The 17,417-nt window shown below is 61.6% G+C and overlaps 11 protein-coding genes across 11 annotated transcripts; 7 read left to right on the top strand and 4 right to left on the bottom strand.

Moving 5' to 3' along the window:
* Window positions 1-513: 513 nt before the first annotated feature.
* OSTLU_41532 (predicted protein) lies at window positions 514-1,557 on the top strand (the record flags this gene model as incomplete). Its single annotated transcript, XM_001421041.1, has 1 exon — window positions 514-1,557. One exon carries the CDS (start codon window positions 514-516, stop codon window positions 1,555-1,557), a length of 1,044 nt encoding a protein of 347 aa, XP_001421078.1.
* A 67-nt stretch (window positions 1,558-1,624) lies between these two features.
* Window positions 1,625-2,743, bottom strand: OSTLU_41877 (predicted protein; the record flags this gene model as incomplete). The annotated part of the gene is made up of 1 exon (XM_001420890.1): window positions 1,625-2,743. One exon carries the CDS (start codon window positions 2,741-2,743, stop codon window positions 1,625-1,627), a length of 1,119 nt encoding a protein of 372 aa, XP_001420927.1.
* Window positions 2,744-3,533: 790 nt separating this feature from the next.
* Window positions 3,534-4,655, bottom strand: FBP53 (peptidyl-prolyl cis-trans isomerase, FKBP-type; the record flags this gene model as incomplete). The annotated part of the gene is made up of 1 exon (XM_001420889.1): window positions 3,534-4,655. One exon carries the CDS (start codon window positions 4,653-4,655, stop codon window positions 3,534-3,536), a length of 1,122 nt encoding a protein of 373 aa, XP_001420926.1.
* A 495-nt stretch (window positions 4,656-5,150) lies between these two features.
* Window positions 5,151-5,827, top strand: OSTLU_17799 (predicted protein; the record flags this gene model as incomplete). The annotated part of the gene is made up of 1 exon (XM_001421040.1): window positions 5,151-5,827. A coding segment is annotated over one exon (677 nt), but the record flags the coding sequence as incomplete, so codon positions are not given.
* Window positions 5,828-5,966: 139 nt separating this feature from the next.
* Window positions 5,967-7,226, top strand: OSTLU_17798 (predicted protein; the record flags this gene model as incomplete). The annotated part of the gene is made up of 1 exon (XM_001421039.1): window positions 5,967-7,226. The coding sequence occupies one exon, from the start codon at window positions 5,967-5,969 to the stop codon at window positions 7,224-7,226; it is 1,260 nt and encodes a 419-aa protein (XP_001421076.1).
* A 175-nt stretch (window positions 7,227-7,401) lies between these two features.
* OSTLU_17797 (predicted protein) lies at window positions 7,402-8,150 on the bottom strand (the record flags this gene model as incomplete). Its single annotated transcript, XM_001420888.1, has 1 exon — window positions 7,402-8,150. A coding segment is annotated over one exon (749 nt), but the record flags the coding sequence as incomplete, so codon positions are not given.
* A 780-nt stretch (window positions 8,151-8,930) lies between these two features.
* On the top strand, window positions 8,931-9,947 carry OSTLU_13176 (predicted protein; the record flags this gene model as incomplete). The annotated part of the gene is made up of 1 exon (XM_001421038.1): window positions 8,931-9,947. One exon carries the CDS (start codon window positions 8,931-8,933, stop codon window positions 9,945-9,947), a length of 1,017 nt encoding a protein of 338 aa, XP_001421075.1.
* A 133-nt stretch (window positions 9,948-10,080) lies between these two features.
* Window positions 10,081-12,207, bottom strand: OSTLU_47343 (predicted protein). Its single transcript, XM_001420887.1, has 2 exons — window positions 12,152-12,207; window positions 10,081-11,233 (listed from the first exon to the last, which is right to left on the bottom strand). The coding sequence occupies exon 2, from the start codon at window positions 11,218-11,220 to the stop codon at window positions 10,129-10,131; it is 1,092 nt and encodes a 363-aa protein (XP_001420924.1). The 5' UTR covers window positions 11,221-11,233; window positions 12,152-12,207; the 3' UTR covers window positions 10,081-10,128.
* A 326-nt stretch (window positions 12,208-12,533) lies between these two features.
* Window positions 12,534-13,349, top strand: OSTLU_93591 (predicted protein; the record flags this gene model as incomplete). The annotated part of the gene is made up of 1 exon (XM_001421037.1): window positions 12,534-13,349. A coding segment is annotated over one exon (816 nt), but the record flags the coding sequence as incomplete, so codon positions are not given.
* Window positions 13,350-13,934: 585 nt separating this feature from the next.
* On the top strand, window positions 13,935-15,134 carry OSTLU_3430 (predicted protein; the record flags this gene model as incomplete). The annotated part of the gene is made up of 1 exon (XM_001421036.1): window positions 13,935-15,134. A coding segment is annotated over one exon (1,200 nt), but the record flags the coding sequence as incomplete, so codon positions are not given.
* Window positions 15,135-15,426: 292 nt separating this feature from the next.
* OSTLU_27076 (predicted protein) lies at window positions 15,427-16,944 on the top strand (the record flags this gene model as incomplete). Its single annotated transcript, XM_001421035.1, has 1 exon — window positions 15,427-16,944. The coding sequence occupies one exon, from the start codon at window positions 15,427-15,429 to the stop codon at window positions 16,942-16,944; it is 1,518 nt and encodes a 505-aa protein (XP_001421072.1).
* Between the last annotated feature and the right edge of the window lie 473 nt (window positions 16,945-17,417).

Here is a 17,417-nt window from a genome sequence, read left to right as displayed (position 1 = left end):
ACGACGTCAATGTTGGTCGACGCGCTTCGCATGACGACATTTGAGAGTGGCGCCGTCATCGTCAGCCCAGATGATTCTTACGATGAAACCTCCTCAAAGTTTTACGTCATCGTCAAAGGCGAATCGGTCGTTCACGTGGAAGATGGCGAATCGTTCGAGGTGAATAGGTTGAAGCGAGGGGATTACTTTGGCGAGGTGAGCCTAATTCATAAGACATCGCCTACGGCGACGGTGGTCGCCGTCGGTCAAGTTAGCGCGTTGACGCTCGATGCTGAGTCATTCCATCGAATGATTGGAGAGGAAATAATCGACATGATGGCAAAAAAGATAGACTCCTACTCGTACGCGTCGAATAAGGTGGAAAAGAAATCGAAGCGAAGATTGACGCGTCGAGCGGGATCGTTCGCTGCGTTGCGAGGGGCGGTAACGTCACGATTTCGATGGCTTTCTTTCGATCGGCGAAATATCGCACGCCGAACAGAAGCAATTGATTCACCGCACAATATTCATGCGATGGCATCGATCGACGTCGCGCCCGAAATTTGCGTGCGCTCGAGCAAAGACGTTGTTTTCGTCAAGGAAATTGGTGGAGGCATGCTCGGCGCCGTCTTCGTCGCAAAGACGTTGAGCACACTCACAACGTGCTGCGTCAAAGTCATGCACAAATGGAAAGTCGCGCATTTAGATCAAGAAAAAAACGTCTCACGTGAGCTCGAGCTCATGAAACGATTCGATTCGCCGTTCCTGACGCGCGCCTTGGGCGCGTTTCAAGACGCTCGCGCGTTGTACTTGCTCATGGATTATCTTCCCGGCGGCGATTTGTTCCAGCTCTTGGTGAGCGGACCATTCAGAGGTGGACAATTCCCCGTCGATATCGCTCAATTTTATGCTGCCGAAGTCCTCGTGGCGCTCGAGTACATTCATGCGAACGAGTACGTGTACCGCGATTTGAAGCCCGAAAACGTCCTCATCGACGCCGACGGGCACATCAAGCTCACTGACTTTGGCTTTTGTCGCCGATTATTACGAGGCGAACGCGCGTACACGACATGTGGCACCGCGGATTACATGGCTCCAGAGGTCATGCTCGCGCAAGGATACGATCAGCTCGCCGATTATTGGTCATTTGGCGTGCTCTTGTACGAAATGCTTGTCGGTTACGCCCCATTCGCGAGCGCGAACGACGGCGCTCGTCACCGTCGCATCGTCACTTCCGATCTAAAATTTAGTACCGCATACTTTCCTCTCACCGCAAAATCCCTCATTTCTCGTCTATGCGTCGTGGACGTGTCGCGAAGACTGGGATCGAGCGCGCGCGGCGTTTGGGATTTGAAGAGTCACAATTTCTTCACGGTCGATTGGGCCGACGTCACCATGCGTCGCCTCGCACCACCGCACGTGCCTGCGCGCCGCGAGCTCGATTTTACTGAAAATTCTGTGTCTAGGCACAAATCGCGCGAGATCATCAAGGCGCTCGAGCGCCGAGGCGAACGCGAAAGAGCCGAGTGCGGCGCGCCCGCGCATCGTTCGCAAGGAGATGAGTTTCGTGGATTTTAAAATGGGTAATGTGTCTTAGCAACAACTAGATGATAATCCGAGCGTTAGAAAAGTACGGATTTCGCGTTCATTGCTGCTTGCACTCGGGCGGTTGTTCGCCCTCCTTCGCCGCGCCGCCCATCGCCGGCGGCGCCGCGAAAGACTTCTTACCGCCGACGAACTCTTCTTCCTCGTCCTCGTCTTCATCTTCGTCGTCCTCGTCGTCCTCGTCGTCCTCATCGTCCTCGTCGTCGAATTCGTCTTCATCGTCGTCTTCGTCGAATTCATCTTCTTCGTCGTCGGCGAATGCGTCGCCGGTGAACCAGTTGACGGCGTCTGGAATCAAGTTGTTCGCGATCATCATGCCGAGCTCGTAATCTTGCTCCATCGCGTCTTGCAACTGTTCGGCGTCATCTTCGGACATGTTTTGTTGCTCTTCTTCGTCCGGGACTTCGGGCGGGTAGAAGAATTGGAAAAAGCTTTCCGCCGGTTCCGTCTTCGTGATGGGCTTTTTGTTCTTCGCCCCTGGTTTCGGCTTCTTTCGCAAAACCTTCACCGTCAAGTTCTTACCCGATTTCCAGTTGATTTCACTCGACTCAATGTATCGCAAGAGATTGTCTTCCTCGTCGTCCATGTGATACGTCTTCGTCAACACGGAATCTTCAAAGTACTCATTTTCTTCAAAGTGAAAGTCGATCTTGAAGCCGCACAGCTCGTCGCCGTCTTCGTCTTCGCCCTCGAGCGCGGACGTGGTGATATCGATCAAGTGCTTCAACGCCCCCTCATCGCGTTCGGTGATCATCTGCGCCAGCTCCTCGTTATTCTTGAGCGCAATCATCCAAAACTCTGGCACCCCCTTCGGCGCCTCGACGGCGTCCTTCGCCGCCGCTTCGATCTCCGCCTTCAGCTCTTCATCATCGTCCGGCACCGCCGCTTCCTTCGCCCCCGTCACGATTTCACTTCTCGCCTTATACATCGGCGCGTACAGCGCCGCGTATTTCGCCTCCAGCGCCTTTTTCTCTTCGAGATACGCCTCGTGGACGCCGTCGTGCGCCTCCTGCAGCTTCTCCAGCGCCTTCACCCGCGCTCGCACCCTCGGGTGCAGCTCCTCGAGGAATCCCGATCGCAGCCCGACCAATCCATCGAGCTTTTGCTGCAGCGCCCCGATCAGGCCGCTGTTCCCGTGCAGCTGCTGCAGCGCCGCCATGACCTGCGCGCCGTCGACCGATTTTTCAAAATCAGGATCGACGTCCGCGCCGTCGTCCGCGCCGTCGCGTCGCGCCGCGTCCGAGCCCGGCATGCGCGCCGTTCGATCCTAATTTCCCGTCCCTTCGCTTCGCGTCGCCGTCGTTCGCGCGCGTCGGCGTGTGCGGCGCGTCGCGTCGCGCGCGCGCCGCCGTTTCATCCGTCGTCGACGTCGTCCCGACATCGCGACGCGCGCGACGACGCGCGCGCCGCGGCGATGTGGGCGCCGCGTCCGTCGCGCGCGCCGCGCGTCCGCGTCGCCGCGACCGGCGCGCGCGCGGCGTCGCGCGGCGTCGCGCCGCCGGTCGCCGCGCGCGACGGACGCGCGACGGATGCGAATCGTCGACGCGCGGCGCGCGCGCGCGCGTCGGCGCTGCCGCCGGCGAACGAAATCGCGGGATTCGTCGTCGGCGCCGCGCTGCTGGGGCTGTGCGTCGGCGGCGCGAGGCTGGACGGGGTCATCGCGCGCGCGCAGGCGCGAGGGATGGCGGGCGACGACGACGGGAAACGACGCGAGCGGCGCGGGAAGCGCGGGGGGGGCGTGTTCGTCGTGGACGACGATGGGATGGGAGAGGGGTAGAGATGGCGAAAGAATAGCGTCGAAGCGCGCGCGCGGTCGCGCGCGGCGCGTGTAAATCAAAATCAAAGCGCGTAAGCAAATACTGCGAATAGCGGCGTCGTATCTTCAAATTATTACTTCGAACGCGCGTGGACGGTCGACGACGGCGCGAGAGGGCGCTCGGTGCGTCGGTTTAGAAAACCTTGACGAGCTCGACGTCGAAGTGCAGCGCGGATCCGCCGGGGATGACGCCCTTGATGCCTTTTTTACCGTAACCCATGGCGCTGGGAATGATGAGCGTGCGCTTGTCGCCCTCGCGCATGCCCTCGACGCCGACGTCCCAGCCCTTGATGACTTCGCCCACCCCCAAGCGGAACTTAAAAGTAGCGCTGCCTTTGGTTTGATCGAAAATCTTACCGCTCGGGAGCTTTCCGATGTACTTCATCGCCACTTTTTTGCCGCCGGCGGCGACTTTCGCGCTGGTGTTCTTCGTGGCAAAGGTGTTGATGATTTCCATGCCATTCTTGTGCACGCGCTTGGGTGTCTCCGGTTTCTTCGACGCAGATTCCGGTTTCGCCCCCACTGCTCGCTTCTTCGGTTCGGGGGTCTTCGCGGGCTTGGTTTCCGCCTCGCGCTTCTTCGCCGAGCGCGCCGACTCGTCTTCGGTCATCTCGACGATCTTCACACCACCCTTACGAGTGACGCCTTCGGGCTCGGACTCGGACTCGGACTCGGACTCGGAGTCGTCGTCTTCGGAGTCGTCGTCTTCGGAGTCGTCGTCTTCGGAGTCGTCGTCTTCGGAGTCGTCGTCTTCGGAGTCGTCGTCTTCCGAGTCGGACTCGTCGTCGTCGCCCGTCGTCATCATCTCCTCCTCCTCGTCCGAATCCGAGTCCCCCTCGTCGCCGTACACGTCGTCCTCGTCCAACTCATCCCCCTCGCCGTACTCCGGCATGTAATACCCCGTCAAGTGCGCCCCGCACGCGCCCTCGACCGTGAACTCCGCGTACTCGTCCAGCACCAAATCCAACCCGCACGTCTCCACTCGCCCACCGATCAGCGCGCACACGCGGTACTCCTCCCGCTCGAACGAATCGTCCGTCGACGAATCATCGTCATCGTCGTCATCGTCCGCGCCCGCCGCCGCTCGCAGCACCGCGTCGTCGGTCTCGCATCGCATCTTGATCACGACGCGCGCGCCGTCCTCGAGGGCGTCGCTCGCCGCCGTCGCCTGCGACACGTGCAGCCGCACGTCGACGTCCGGCGGCGGGACGTACGGCGTCCACACCCCCGGCTCGAGTCGCGCGCCCCAGAACATGTCGAGCGTCGGTCGCGCGTCGCGGTCGCGCGTCGGCGCGCGCGCGCGGCGGCGGCGGCGGCGGCGGCGACCGACCGCGCGACCGATCGACCGCGCGATCGATCGTTCTCGCGCGCGTCGACCCTCGCGCGCGGTTCGACCGCGCGCCGTTTTAAACCTCGATCGATCGACCGATCGACCGCGCGATCGATCGATCGTTCTCGCGCGCGTCGACCCTCGCGCGCGCGTCGACCGCGCGCCGTTTTAAACCTCGATCGATCGACCGATCGACCGCGCGATCGATCGATCGTTCTCGCGCGCGTCGACCCTCGCGCGCGTTTCGACCGCGCGCCGTTTTAAACCTCGATCGATCGATCGATCGTTTTCGCGCGCGCGCGGGATTTGAAATCGCCGCGCGTCGCGTCGCCATCGCGCGACGCCCGCGCGCGTCGTCGCGACGCGCGGATCGACGAAGACGCGCGCGACGTCGCGGGCGCGTTCGTCGAACTCGACGCGATGTCGTCGACGCCGCGCGCGACGGAGGCGAGCGCGGCGCTGGAGATGTTTCACGCGCGCGAGCTGTCGCGCGAGGCGCGCGCGAAGATCGAACTGCTCGAGCGGCGGCTGACGACGTCGGAGCGAGCGACGCCGCCGAGCGCGTCGCGGGAGACGGGGAGAAGCGCGCGGGCGCGCGCGGGCGCGGAGCGGTGCGCGATGGAGGACAGCGCGAGCGATTCGAGCGAGGACGAGGGAGGCGGGACGCGCGCGTACGGCGTGGTGGACGCGCGGGCGAACGCGTCGGAGGGGAAGGCGTCGACGGTGCGAGCGGAGGGCGTCGGCACGGGGGCGAGCGGGAACGGAGGGAAGAAGACGACGAAACGGAGACGGCGGGAGTCGGCGACGGCGAGCGATCTGGAGAATGAAAATCCGGAGCGGGGAGGGGCGAGCGGAGGGTTGGCGCGGTCGAGACGACATCCGGGGGGGAAGACGGCGAGCGCGCGCACGCCCGAGGCCAACGTCTCTCTGCTCGATCGGTTTGAAAATACTGGATCAGGGTTTAAGACGAGCTCGCCGCTCGTGGAAGCGATGACGACGCCCGGGAAAGGGACGGCGGGTGGCGAACGCGAGGCGGCGGCGACGAAGATTCGAGCGCTCGAGGAAAAGTTGGCGGCGACGGAAAAAGAGCGCGAGGAGTACGAACGCGGTTGCGAAGAGTTGAGGGCGTCGAATAATGAGTTGAAGCGCGAATTCGAGCGAGCCAGCGAGGCGAGGCGGCGGGGCGTGCATCAGCTCGCGGTGAACCTCGCGGTGTTGGAACGCAAACAAATGCGCATGCAAATCGCCGAGGAAGGCTTGCGTTTGGGAACCATCGGCGTTCAGCGCGTGGGATCGGTGTTGCAAGAAGTCTGGGAAGACGGACGCGCGTTCCATGAACTGGATGATCGACTGGATCGCTTGACGGAATCTCGTAAGCTCGCCGAAGAAAAGCGCAAGCAAGTCAAAAAGAAGTTGCCGCCGCCGGGAAGCGCGGAGATGGACACGACGGCGCACGCCGAGTACGTGTTGAGCGAGGAAGTACACAAAGCGCGCATGGCGATCATTCGAAAAGAAGAAGAAGCGCTGAAATCCGAGCGTGAGAGTCTTGAACGCGAAAAAGCTGCGCACATTCGCGCGCTCAAGCGCGTGCGAGACGAAGACGGCTCGAGATTTAACAAGCACCCGGTGCTCGGCGATCGTTACGTGTTGATGAATCTACTTGGACGAGGTGGTTTCAGCGAAGTTTACAAGGCGTGGGACAGCGTCGAAATGCGAGAAGTCGCGTGTAAGCTGCATCAGTTGAACCCGCAGTGGAGCGAAGAGCGCAAGCGCACGTATGTCCGTCACGCCGCGCGAGAGTGCGACATTCACAAATCGCTCGATCACCCGCACGTCGTGCGCTTGATCGACGTCTTCGAAGTAGATTCCGATAGTTTCTGCACCGTGTTGGAGCTGTGCACGGGCGATGACCTCGACGCTCGATTGAAGGCGCAAGGCTCGATCAGCGAACGCGAGGCGCGCGCCATTCTCGCTCAAGTTTTCAACGGCTTGGCGTACATGAGCACGGGGCCGAAACGCATCATCCATTACGACTTGAAACCTGGAAATATTTTGTTTGACGAAGCCGGGCGAGTGAAGATTACGGATTTCGGCTTGAGTAAAATTATGGAAGAGCGTAGCGTCGGTTTCGGCGCCGACAGTGGCATGGAGCTCACGTCGCAAGGCGCTGGAACGTACTGGTACTTGCCCCCGGAGTGTTTCGAAACCGGTCCGGCGCCGCCGAAGATCTCGAGCAAGGTTGACACGTGGTCGTGCGGTGTCATCTTGTTTCAAATGATTTACGGCAAGCGACCGTTCGGCCACGACATGTCACAGGAGCAAATCTTGCACGCGGGCACGATTCGAAACGCCAAGGAGGTGGAATTCCCAAGCAGACCCTCAATTTCGCTGGAAGGCAAGGCGTTCATCTCGCGATGCTTGGCCTATAAGCAAAGTCAACGCCCGGACGTGCTCGAGGCGAGCAAGGATCCGTACATGACATTTTTGACGAAATGATTAGACAGACACGATACGAATAGAAGAAGGGAATAAAAGATGATGGAACATTGCAATGAATTCTCACATGATGACGCACGCGTTGGCGTCGCGCTCGCGCTGCTTCTCTCGCGACACTCGAGACGGCGGCGGCCGCGATGGGCTGTGCTCGAAGTTAGCGGTGTCTAATCCGTACTTTTCGCGCATCCTAATGCGCCAAGCACTATCGCCCGCGCGTTCCATCTCTACTCGCGAGCTCCCGACGAGGGGCGCGCGTTCGCGATCCCCGTACGTGTCCTCGTAGTAGCTATCTTCCTCGTCATCGCTATCCACACCACCGCTTTCGGTCGCCGCTCGCCGTAAAGCGATCGCTAATATGATGCTCAAAATTTGCACGAAGAAGACGACGAGGACGAGCGACGTCACCGCGTTCTCGTGCTCCTCCATGAAGGACCACGCGTTGGCGTACGCCCCCGTCACATCCGTCGGCGCCGACGCGTACGCCTTACCACTCGACACGTACGCCGCCAACCCAGCTTGCAATATCACCATCCACATCACCTGATGCGCGTACATTCCCAAACAACACGCGTTCCCGTTCTCCGCGCCCGCCAATCCCAACCACGCCGTCGCCGCGCAAAACGCTCCGCTCCCCCCGATAAAGTACACGAACCACGGTTCCGTCTCAAAGAAATTATGCACCCGCGCCTTCGTCTGTTCAATCGCCGTCGCGTTCTCGCTCACGTCCACCGTCGCGGGCGTCCGCGCGTCCGGCCCGTCGTCCCAATCCAAACCGTCCAGCCCGACGCGCCGCTTGTTAAATCCCAACCACAAGTGAAACGCAAACAACGCCGTCGCGAGTCCGCCCGCGAGCAGCGCGCCGTTCGTCAGCCGCAACAACGCCCGAAGGAACGATTTGAGTCCCGGCACGCGTCGTCGCGCCATCGTCGCGCCGTCTTCGTCGTCAAACTTTTCTCAACACCAATCGGTTGTCGCGCGCTCGCGTCGCGCGTCGCGCGCGCGCGCGCTCTCGCTCTCGCGCGCGCCGCGTCGTCGCTCGCGCGTCGTCGATCCGTCGCGTCGTCGCGTCGTGGATCCGTCGCGTCGTCGCGTCGTCGTCGTCCGCGCGCGTCGTGCTCTGCCGACGGCACTGCGTCGCGCGTCGCCGCGCGCGCCATGGCGCCCGCGCGTCGCGACGCCGTCGAGCGACGGCGCGAAAGAGACGGCGTCGCGGCCGCCATCTCGCTCGCGCGCGCGTCGTCGAGCGACGCGCGCGAGGACGCGCAGAAACGATTTCTGCTTCGACGCGCGTCGAGCGGGATGCGCGGCGCCGAGGCGCTCGCGACGTTCGTCGAACCGCCGGCGATGGCGACGGCGACGCGACATAAATTAGGAGGTGCGCGCGCGCGATGGCGCGATGGGCGACGCGATGGACGAGCGATGGACGAGCGATGGGGAGACGCGCGGGTGGAGAGATAATCCAAATCTAGACGAGCGCGCGACGACGAAACGGATCACGGATCGCGGACGACGACTGACGGATGGACGAATGGATGCGAAAACGTAGGCTTGGTGTTTTGGCTGGGGAACTTTTACCTGTGGTACGCGGTGATCGGCGCGGCGTTCGTGCCGCTCGGGTTGTACTTTACGGCGCTGGTGAAGAGCGTCTTCGTGACGAACGGCACGGAACACGGGCCGCACGCGGAGCAGGTGGGGATCGTGGTGATGATATACGCGTGGATACTGAGCGCGATATTCGTATATCCCGCGTATTGCGTGTTCGGGCCGTCGATGTGGTTGAAGAATTTCTTCCTGGGGTACATCGCGTGGTACGCGACGCTCGACAGGAAGACGGCGAGCTCGGGGAAGCGTTTCGCTCGATGGTCTCGGCGGTTACCGTTTTGGAGGATTTTGGCGGAGTATTTTCCGGTGCGATTACACGTGAGCGCGAAGTTAGATCCGAGCGGTAATTACTTGTTCGGTTATCATCCGCACGGCGTCATCGGCGTCGGCGCGTTGTTGACGTTCGCCACCGAGGCGACGGGATTTTACGAAGCATTTCCGGGACTCGATTTGCGTCTTCTCACGCTGTCCATGAACTTCAAGTTCCCGTTCACTCGCGAGGTGTTGATGGGGCTCGGGATCAATAGCGTGACCAAGTCGAGCGTGGAGACGAATCTGACGCGCGCGCCGGGGGCGTCCGTCGCCATAGTCATCGGCGGCGCCTCCGAAGCGTTGGACGCGCGTCCGGGCTGGGCCACGCTCACGCTCGCCAGACGCAAGGGGTTCGTAAAGATGGCTCTTCGCACAGGAGCATCGCTCGTGCCCGTGTTCGCGTTCGGCGAGAATGACATCTTCGAACAAGTGGAAAATCCCGAAGGCGGACGATTGAGGAATTTCCAAATGTACATCAAACAACTCATTGGCATCACGCCGCCTGCTTTTTACGGGCGGTCGCTCAGTCGAGGCATGTGGCGTCGAATCTTTGGTCGCAAAGGTGTGCTTCCGAAGCGTGAGCCGATCGAAGTCGTCGTGGGCAATCCCATCGCCGTGCCCAAAGTCGTCGATCCGTCAAACGAAATCATCGACAAGTACCACGCCCTGTACACCGAATCTTTGAAAGAGCTTTACGAGTTACATCGTCGACAGTTTCATAGACTCAATCGCGGGGGGTCGTCGGATGATCTTCTGAGCGATCTCCTGACTCGGCAAGGAAAACTGCAAAACATGCAGTTCAAGTAGTATCACACAGTATCGCGCGAACGCAAACGAACGCGCGCGCGCAACTCCATTCTTTCTCTCGACGAATCGACTCGCATTTATGTAGGACGTGTAAAGCATACGCAGGATTTGAACGAATTCGAAGATTTATTACATGCAATTTCACGCGCGACGCGGGGTGCTGCTCAATTGTGGCAGCCCGTTACAACTTGGCGCCGGTGAAACGCAAGAGAATACCGTCGTTGCCGAGAATAAATCCTTGATCTTCGCTTTGGAACTTGACGTTGTAGAGGTTCGCCGCGACGTTGTCCGTGCCGCGGTCGCGCTTCCATGACTTACCGGCGTCGGTAGAGTAAAACACGCTTCCAGAGCCACCCACGGTCCAGAACGTCTTGCCGCTCGGGGTGTAACCCAAGTCGAGCAGACCAAAGCCGCGAGAGCCGATTCTACCTTCGTTGAATTCAGAATCCTCCTCCGGGAGGCCGGTTTCGGCGGAGAAGAAGATGCCACCGCCGCGGGTAAGCTCCCAAATCCCGCCATCCGGGCGCCAGCCCATGCTTTGCACCCGACGCGCGGACGTTCTGTTGTGCGGTTGCCAGTACGCCTGACCCGGCGCCCAAGACATGTAAAAGTTCCCGCGAGAGCTTAAACCGAGGTACTCGCCGTTGTCGTTGCGCGAGATCGTGGAGAACGTGCCCGTGTAATACGAAGCGCCGGTGATACCAGAGCTCACCGTGCGGTTCAACGTCGCGGAGACGGTCTCCTCGACCGCAGCCTTCCAGTTGCGCGCCGCGTCCTTGGTGAAGTAAATCGCCCCCTCGTCCGTCACCATCTCAGCCGTGCCGTTATCTTGCACCGCCGTGATCAACACCGGCGCCCCCGGAAGTCGCGGGCTCAACCCGACGCGCTCCCAGTTCGCGCCACCATCGGTCGTGTGCAACAACACCGCCGGCTTACCGATGATCCATCCCTCGTCGCCGCAAAACGACACGCTATTAAAGCGATAATTCACGTCGTCGTCCAACAATCCGCTCAAGTCGCGCACGTCCCACGTCTTCCCTCCGTCCTTCGTCTCGAGCACCGTCTGCCTCGTCCCGAGCAAGAACCCGTGCTTGGGATCGTTCGAACTGAACGCGATGTCCAGCAGAATCACTCCCGGCTCCAGCGGCAGCTCCACTTGCTCCCAGTACGAGCTCTCGATCGAACCCTCGGCGAGCGCGCGCTTATCCATCGGCAGCGCGCTCAGCGCCGCGACGAGCGTCGCCGTCTTCACCGCCAGCGCGCGTCGCGGCATCTTCCCCTCCGCGCTCGCGTCCTCCCCCGCGCCCTCCGTCGTCGCCCGCGTCGCCGTCGTCGTCCGCGTCGTCGCTCGCGCGCGCGATCGCGCCCCCCCTCGCGCCCGTCTCGACCCCGCGTCGCGCGCGCGCGCCGTCGCGCGTCGCGCCGTCGCCGTCGTCGCCGTCGTCGCCGTCGCGCTCGTCGTCATCGCGCGCGGTCGTGCGCGCGCGCGTCGGTGTGCGCCGCGCCGCGCCGCGCGCCGGCGCGTCGCCGCCGCGCCCGGTGGTGACGTCACCACCGCGCGCGATCGATCGCGCGCGCCATCGCGCGACCGCCGCGTCGTCGATCGCGCGCGCGCGTCGATCGACGACGCATCGATCGACGCGGCGCGCGCGCGATCGATCGACGCGGTCGCGCGGCCGCGCGCGCGATCGATCGACGCGCGATCGCGCGACCCTCGCGTCGTCGATCGCGCGCGCGCCGCGAACCTCGCGCGGTCGACGCGCGCGCGCGCCGAGCGATCGATCGACGGCACACCGCGGCGCGATGGATGCGCCGGCGAGCGGCGCGTCGTCGCCCGGCGACGCGCGCGCGTTCGACGACACGGTGGACGGCCTGCGCGGGGAGCTGGAGGGGATGCGCGCGGCGCTGGAGACGAGCGAGGCGAGGCTGGAGCGCGCGCGCGCGGCGGCGGCGCAGGCGGGACGGCTGAGCAAGGCGTACGCGAGCGTGGACGAGGACGTGCGGCGACTGACGAGCGCGCTGGAGGCGCGCGAGCGCGCGCTGGAGGAGGCGCGAGCGACGGCGAGGGAGATGGAGGAAGCGAGGGATCGAGCGGCGGCGGGAGAGGCGAAGACGAGGGCGGAAAGGGACGCGCTGCGGGACGAACTGCGGGCGACGCTGCGAAGGACGCTGGCGCGGGCGGAGGCGTCGAAGAGGACGACGACGTCGACGACGGACGCGGAGGCGCTGGAGAGGGCGAACGAGAGGGCGAAGGAATTAGAGGACGCGCTCGAGAGGGAGAGGGCGGCGCGCGAGGCGGAGACGAAGGCGAACGCGGTCGAGACGGAGGCGAAGACGAAGGCGACGAGAGAGACGTTTGACGCGGCGAAGCGCGAGCTGGAGGATGCGCGCGAGAGGTCGCGCGCGGAAGCGGACGAGGCGAACGAAAAGGCGGAGACGGCGGCGGCGGAGCGAGACGTTTTGAAATCGCGGCTTAGAGCCGCGGAGGAAGGCGAGAGGGCGTCGCCGGAGCTCGCGCGAGAGATTGAGGAGTTACGAAGTTTACTTTCCGAACGAGACGAAGAAATTCGGGCGACGGCGTCGACGTTGCGGGAGTCCGAAGCCGCGCTCGAAGAGCGCGCGGATGAGCTGCGACGAAGCCGCGAGAAAGAAAACGCGCTGAGCGTCGCGCTGAGCGACGCCGAGGCCCAGCTCGTGGAATCTCGAAAGAACGTCGACCTCATCGTTGCTCGCGCGGACAAGGCGAGTCAAATTTTCACGGAAAACGCCGCCGCGCTCCGTTTGGCGGATGCACGCGCGGCGACGGCGGAGTTAGAGGTCAACGTGGCGGAGGAACGAGTGAAGACGCTCGAGGAAAACTTGGACGCCATCGCCGCCGAACGCGACGAGCTCCAGCGCGAACTGGACGCCCAAAAGCAGCAACAGCATCAGCTGCGACCGATATCGCCGGTAGTGGCGTCCTCACCCAGCGCCGCCGTCTCGGCGTCGCCCTCGAAACCCGCCGCCTCCATCGACGTCATCGAGGCGCTCGAGCACGAACGCCGCGCGCGCGCGCTCTTCCAGAGCGACGCTCGGTACTGGCGAGAGCGTTACGAGGCCATCGCGGCGACATCATCCGCCGTGCTCACCCCTCTCAGCGCATTCGCGCCTCAAACGGCGAGACGTCCCAACACCCCCGGGAACGCCCTCGCCCTCGCCGCGGGTCTTCCGCCGTCCCCGGTCGTCCTCGACGCCGACGCCGACGCCGACCCCGACGTCGAAGACATCGACGAAGAGCGCCCCGACGCAGAAAATACCGAGAACGAGCCGATCCCGCGAGCAAAAGCGAAACCGATGACATCGATCGATTCCCCGGCGCCGCCGACGCGCGCGCGCCGCTCCCTCACCGCGTACTTCCAGTGACGCCGCGCGGCGACGTTCAACGTAGCGAATTGAAACGAATTAGCATGTGCGAATAACGCGAGAGACGATGATTCGATCGCGACGACCACCGCGTCGACCGCGCGCGCGGTCGCGCGAGGCGACATTAAAACGCGCGCGCTCGGCGCTCGCGCGCGACGCAGGGAGCACAAGATGATGACACTGGCGGCTCGCTTTATCGTCACATCGCGTCGTCGCGCGCGCGCGGCGGCGTCCGTGACCGCGCGCACCGCGAAACAAACACGCGCGATCAAAGTTTCGCGCGCGCCGCACGCCTCGAAGACGCGCGGCGACGACGTCAGACGCGTTCAAAGCGACGAATTCCACAAAACTGATCGTTCGCTTTAAATCCTGATTAAAACGCGAGAGATGTGCGTCGAAACGACCGAAGGCACATCGCGAACGATGGCGAACGAACGCACGAGCTCGTCGTCGTCGCTGAGCGAAGGCGGAACGCCGACGGTGACGGTCGGGATGGGAAGCGAAGACGCGGGGAAGAAGACTCGAAACGCGAGCGTCACGGCGTGGACGAAAGAGTTGGAGCCGCACGCGATCGCGAAGACGTTCGAACGGCGGTACGTGACGATCGAAGGCGTGGAATACGATGTGACGGATTTTAAGCATCCCGGAGGATCGGTTATTTATTACATGCTGTCGAACACGGGAGCGGACGCGACGGAGGCTTTTAAAGAGTTTCATTATCGGTCGAAAAAGGCGCGCAAGGCGTTGGCGGCGTTGCCGCATAAGCCAGTGGACGCGGCGACGCGGGAACCGATCGAAGATGAGGCGATGCTGAAGGATTTCGCGCAGTGGCGCAAGGAATTGGAGCGTGAGGGATTTTTTAAGCCCTCGCCGGCGCACGTGGCGTATCGATTCGCCGAGCTCGCGGCGATGTTCGCGCTCGGCACGGCGTTGATGCACGCGCGTTGGCACGTCGCTTCCGTGATCGTGTACTCGTGTTTCTTCGGCGCGCGATGCGGTTGGGTGCAGCACGAGGGTGGGCACAATTCGTTGACTGGAAACATTTGGTGGGACAAGCGAATCCAAGCCTTCGCCGCGGGGTTCGGCTTGGCGTCGAGTGGCGACATGTGGAACAACATGCACAACAAGCATCACGCGACGCCCCAAAAGGTGCGACACGATATGGATCTCGACACCACTCCCACGGTGGCGTTCTTCAACTCCGCGGTTGAAGAAAATCGCCCGCGGGGATTCAGTAAGTTGTGGTTGCGCCTTCAAGCGTGGACCTTCGTGCCCGTGACGTCCGGTATGGTTTTGTTCTTCTGGATGTTCGTCTTGCACCCGCGTAACGCGCTGCGACGCAAAAGCTTCGAAGAAGCGGCTTGGATGTTTTCCGCGCACGTCATTCGCACGGCGGTTATCAAAGCCGTCACCGGCTACTCCTGGATCGCCTCGTACGGCTTGTTCGCGGCGACGATGTGGGCGAGCGGATGTTACTTGTTCGCGCACTTTTCCACGTCTCACACGCACTTGGATGTCGTGCCGAGCGATAAACACCTCTCGTGGGTGCGATACGCCGTCGATCACACGATCGACATCAATCCGAACAACAGCGTCGTCAACTGGTTGATGGGCTACTTGAACTGCCAAGTCATCCATCACCTGTTCCCGGATATGCCTCAGTTCCGCCAACCCGAAGTCTCCCGCCGATTCGTCCCGTTTGCGAAGAAGTGGAACTTAAACTACAAGGTCTTGACGTATTATGGGGCCTGGAAGGCGACGTTCGGCAACTTGAACGACGTCGGGAAGCACTATTACGTGCACGGATCTCAGCGCGTCAAATCAAAGTCGGCGTGAGTTTCGATGAGCTCTTCGCCCTCGCGATGTCGCCTCGCGCGACGTTCTCTCATCTTATCCCATCTTGCATCATCTCGCGCGGCACTTCACTAGCTCGCCGCGCGTTATCTCCAAGATTTACCGCTTTGTGAACGTTTATTCTAGCAACCTTTAGGGTTTTTTTCGCGAACGAGACGTCAACTTGTCTGCCGCCCATCGCAACGTTCCGCCACACCACGGCTCGCCGACGCCCGCTCGCGCGATGTCGTGCGTACGTCTGCTCACCCTCCTCGCCCTCGTCGGCACCGCGCGCGCCTCGGCGGTGGATAACCAAGCCTGCGCGACGTCGTCGACGCCGAGCGGGACAGATTTCTTTCCCGCCGCCGCGCGCTTGTCCCCGGGGAATCTCACCTCGGGAAGCGCGAGCGCGTTCGTGGACGGTGGCGAAGGGTTCAATGTCACCTACGCCGAGACGTTCAAGGTGGTGCGCACGAAGGCGCTGCCGGGCGTCGAGGCGTTGACGTACGTGCTGTACCAGTGCGGGACGACGCAGCCGACGCAGGACGTCGACGGGTCGGCGTTCCCCGCGGGTGCGCGATTCTTCTCGGTGCCGGTGAAACGCGTGGCCACGGGAATGAGCGTCGCGGTCGGATACCTCGAACAGCTCGGATTGCGAGATAAGTTGAAGTTGATCGATCCGGCGTACGTGCACGCGCCGTGCGTGCAAAAGGCGGAGGAGGACGGAACGCTCGCGGCGAGTCACGTGATTTATTTGGGTGCGTCGAAGTACAATTACACGCTGTGGCACAACAGTATTTCGACCAATAATGTGGAGATGGTCATCACGGATGAGTGGGACACCGGGTATTCGAACTCGGACAAGGATGTGGTGTTCACGCCGTCGCACACGAATCTCGGCATGCTCGAGCGACTTTCGTTCATCAAATTTATCTCTTTGTTTTTCAACAAGGAGACCCAAGCGAGCGGTTACTACGCCGACCAGTACGAACGTTGGAATTACATGGCGGGGCAAGTCGCCGCGGCGCAAGCTCGAGGTGGCATTCCAACCGGTTACAAGTGCGCCTGGGTTACTGCTGCGTACGAAATCACTTGGGACGACTACAAGCGAGACATTTGTACCGCCGCGGGCTTGAGCATTCACATTCCGAGCGCGGCGACGTCGAGCGCGGGCTATTACAAGTATCCAAGCAAAGCGGCGTTTCTCACCGATATGGCAAATGTTGCCGTCGTCATCGATGAATCGTGGTTCACTACGCCGAGCACGGATGCGACGAAGACCGCCGTCATCACGAATCTTGCCTTCAACGAAGCGCCGGGTCTTCCCAGTCTTTCACCGTCGACTGGTATGATCTTGCGATTGGACAAGCACGTCAGCGATGGTGATCCCTTGTACTCACACTCAACCTTTTGGCCGACCGAGTCGTTGACGTGGTTCGAGGACTCTTACGTGCATCCGGCTGTGGTCGTGCAAGATCTCGTGCGTCTGTCGTGGCTGAATGGCGTCGCGGGCGTCACGACTCTTCAAGAAGGATGCCCTCGATTCTTCCGAGACATCAACAGCAACGACGTCGTCGTGAAAACGACGGCGAATGAGTGTACGCTGTGGGACAACGCCCGAGTCAACGGTCTGTGCCTCGCGCAGCTTTCCGCGCAACGTGTCGCCGTCGCCGCGCTTCTCGGCGCGTCTCCCGCGGCGCGCATCGGCGCGAATCTTGTGACGGTGACCTTCGTCGCCATCGCCACCATGATTCTCGTGTAATTCGCGAGATAATCATCGCACACGCATCAGTGCATAACTTTCAAAGTTTACTTTGGGGCGGATCGTGCGGTTGACGATTAGGAAGCCTTTGATGGCTCCGCTGGCAGTCTACCATTTCCGACACGCATCGGAACGCGATCGCAGTCTAAGAGTGACGGATTCATTTTTCATATTTACATCTTATTAAAGTTTACTTTGGGGCGGATCGTGCGGTTGACGATTAGGAAGCCTTTGATGGCTCCGCTGGCAGTCTACCATTTCCGACACGCATCGGAACGCGATCGCAGTCTAAGAGTGACGGATTCATTTTTCATATTTACATCTTATTAAAGTTTACTTTGGGGCGGATCGTGCGGTTGACGATTAGGAAGCCTTTGATGGCTCCGCTGGCAGTCTACCATTTCCGACACGCATCGGAACGCGATCGCAGTCTAAGAGTGACGGATTCATTTTTTATATTTACATCTTATTTT

The sequence above is a fragment of the Ostreococcus lucimarinus genome, chromosome 13 (assembly GCF_000092065.1).
Source record: "Ostreococcus lucimarinus CCE9901 chromosome 13, complete sequence".
Classification (NCBI taxonomy): domain Eukaryota; kingdom Viridiplantae; phylum Chlorophyta; class Mamiellophyceae; order Mamiellales; family Bathycoccaceae; genus Ostreococcus; species Ostreococcus sp. 'lucimarinus'.
Note: the sequence above shows the minus strand (reverse complement) of the source record. Positions and strands in the feature narration are given on the sequence as shown.

Coding starts and splice junctions, on each gene's coding strand:
- OSTLU_47343 (XM_001420887.1), bottom strand. CDS start 11,220: ATGCCGCGACGCGCGCTGGCGGTGAAGACGGCGACGCTCGTCGCGGCG.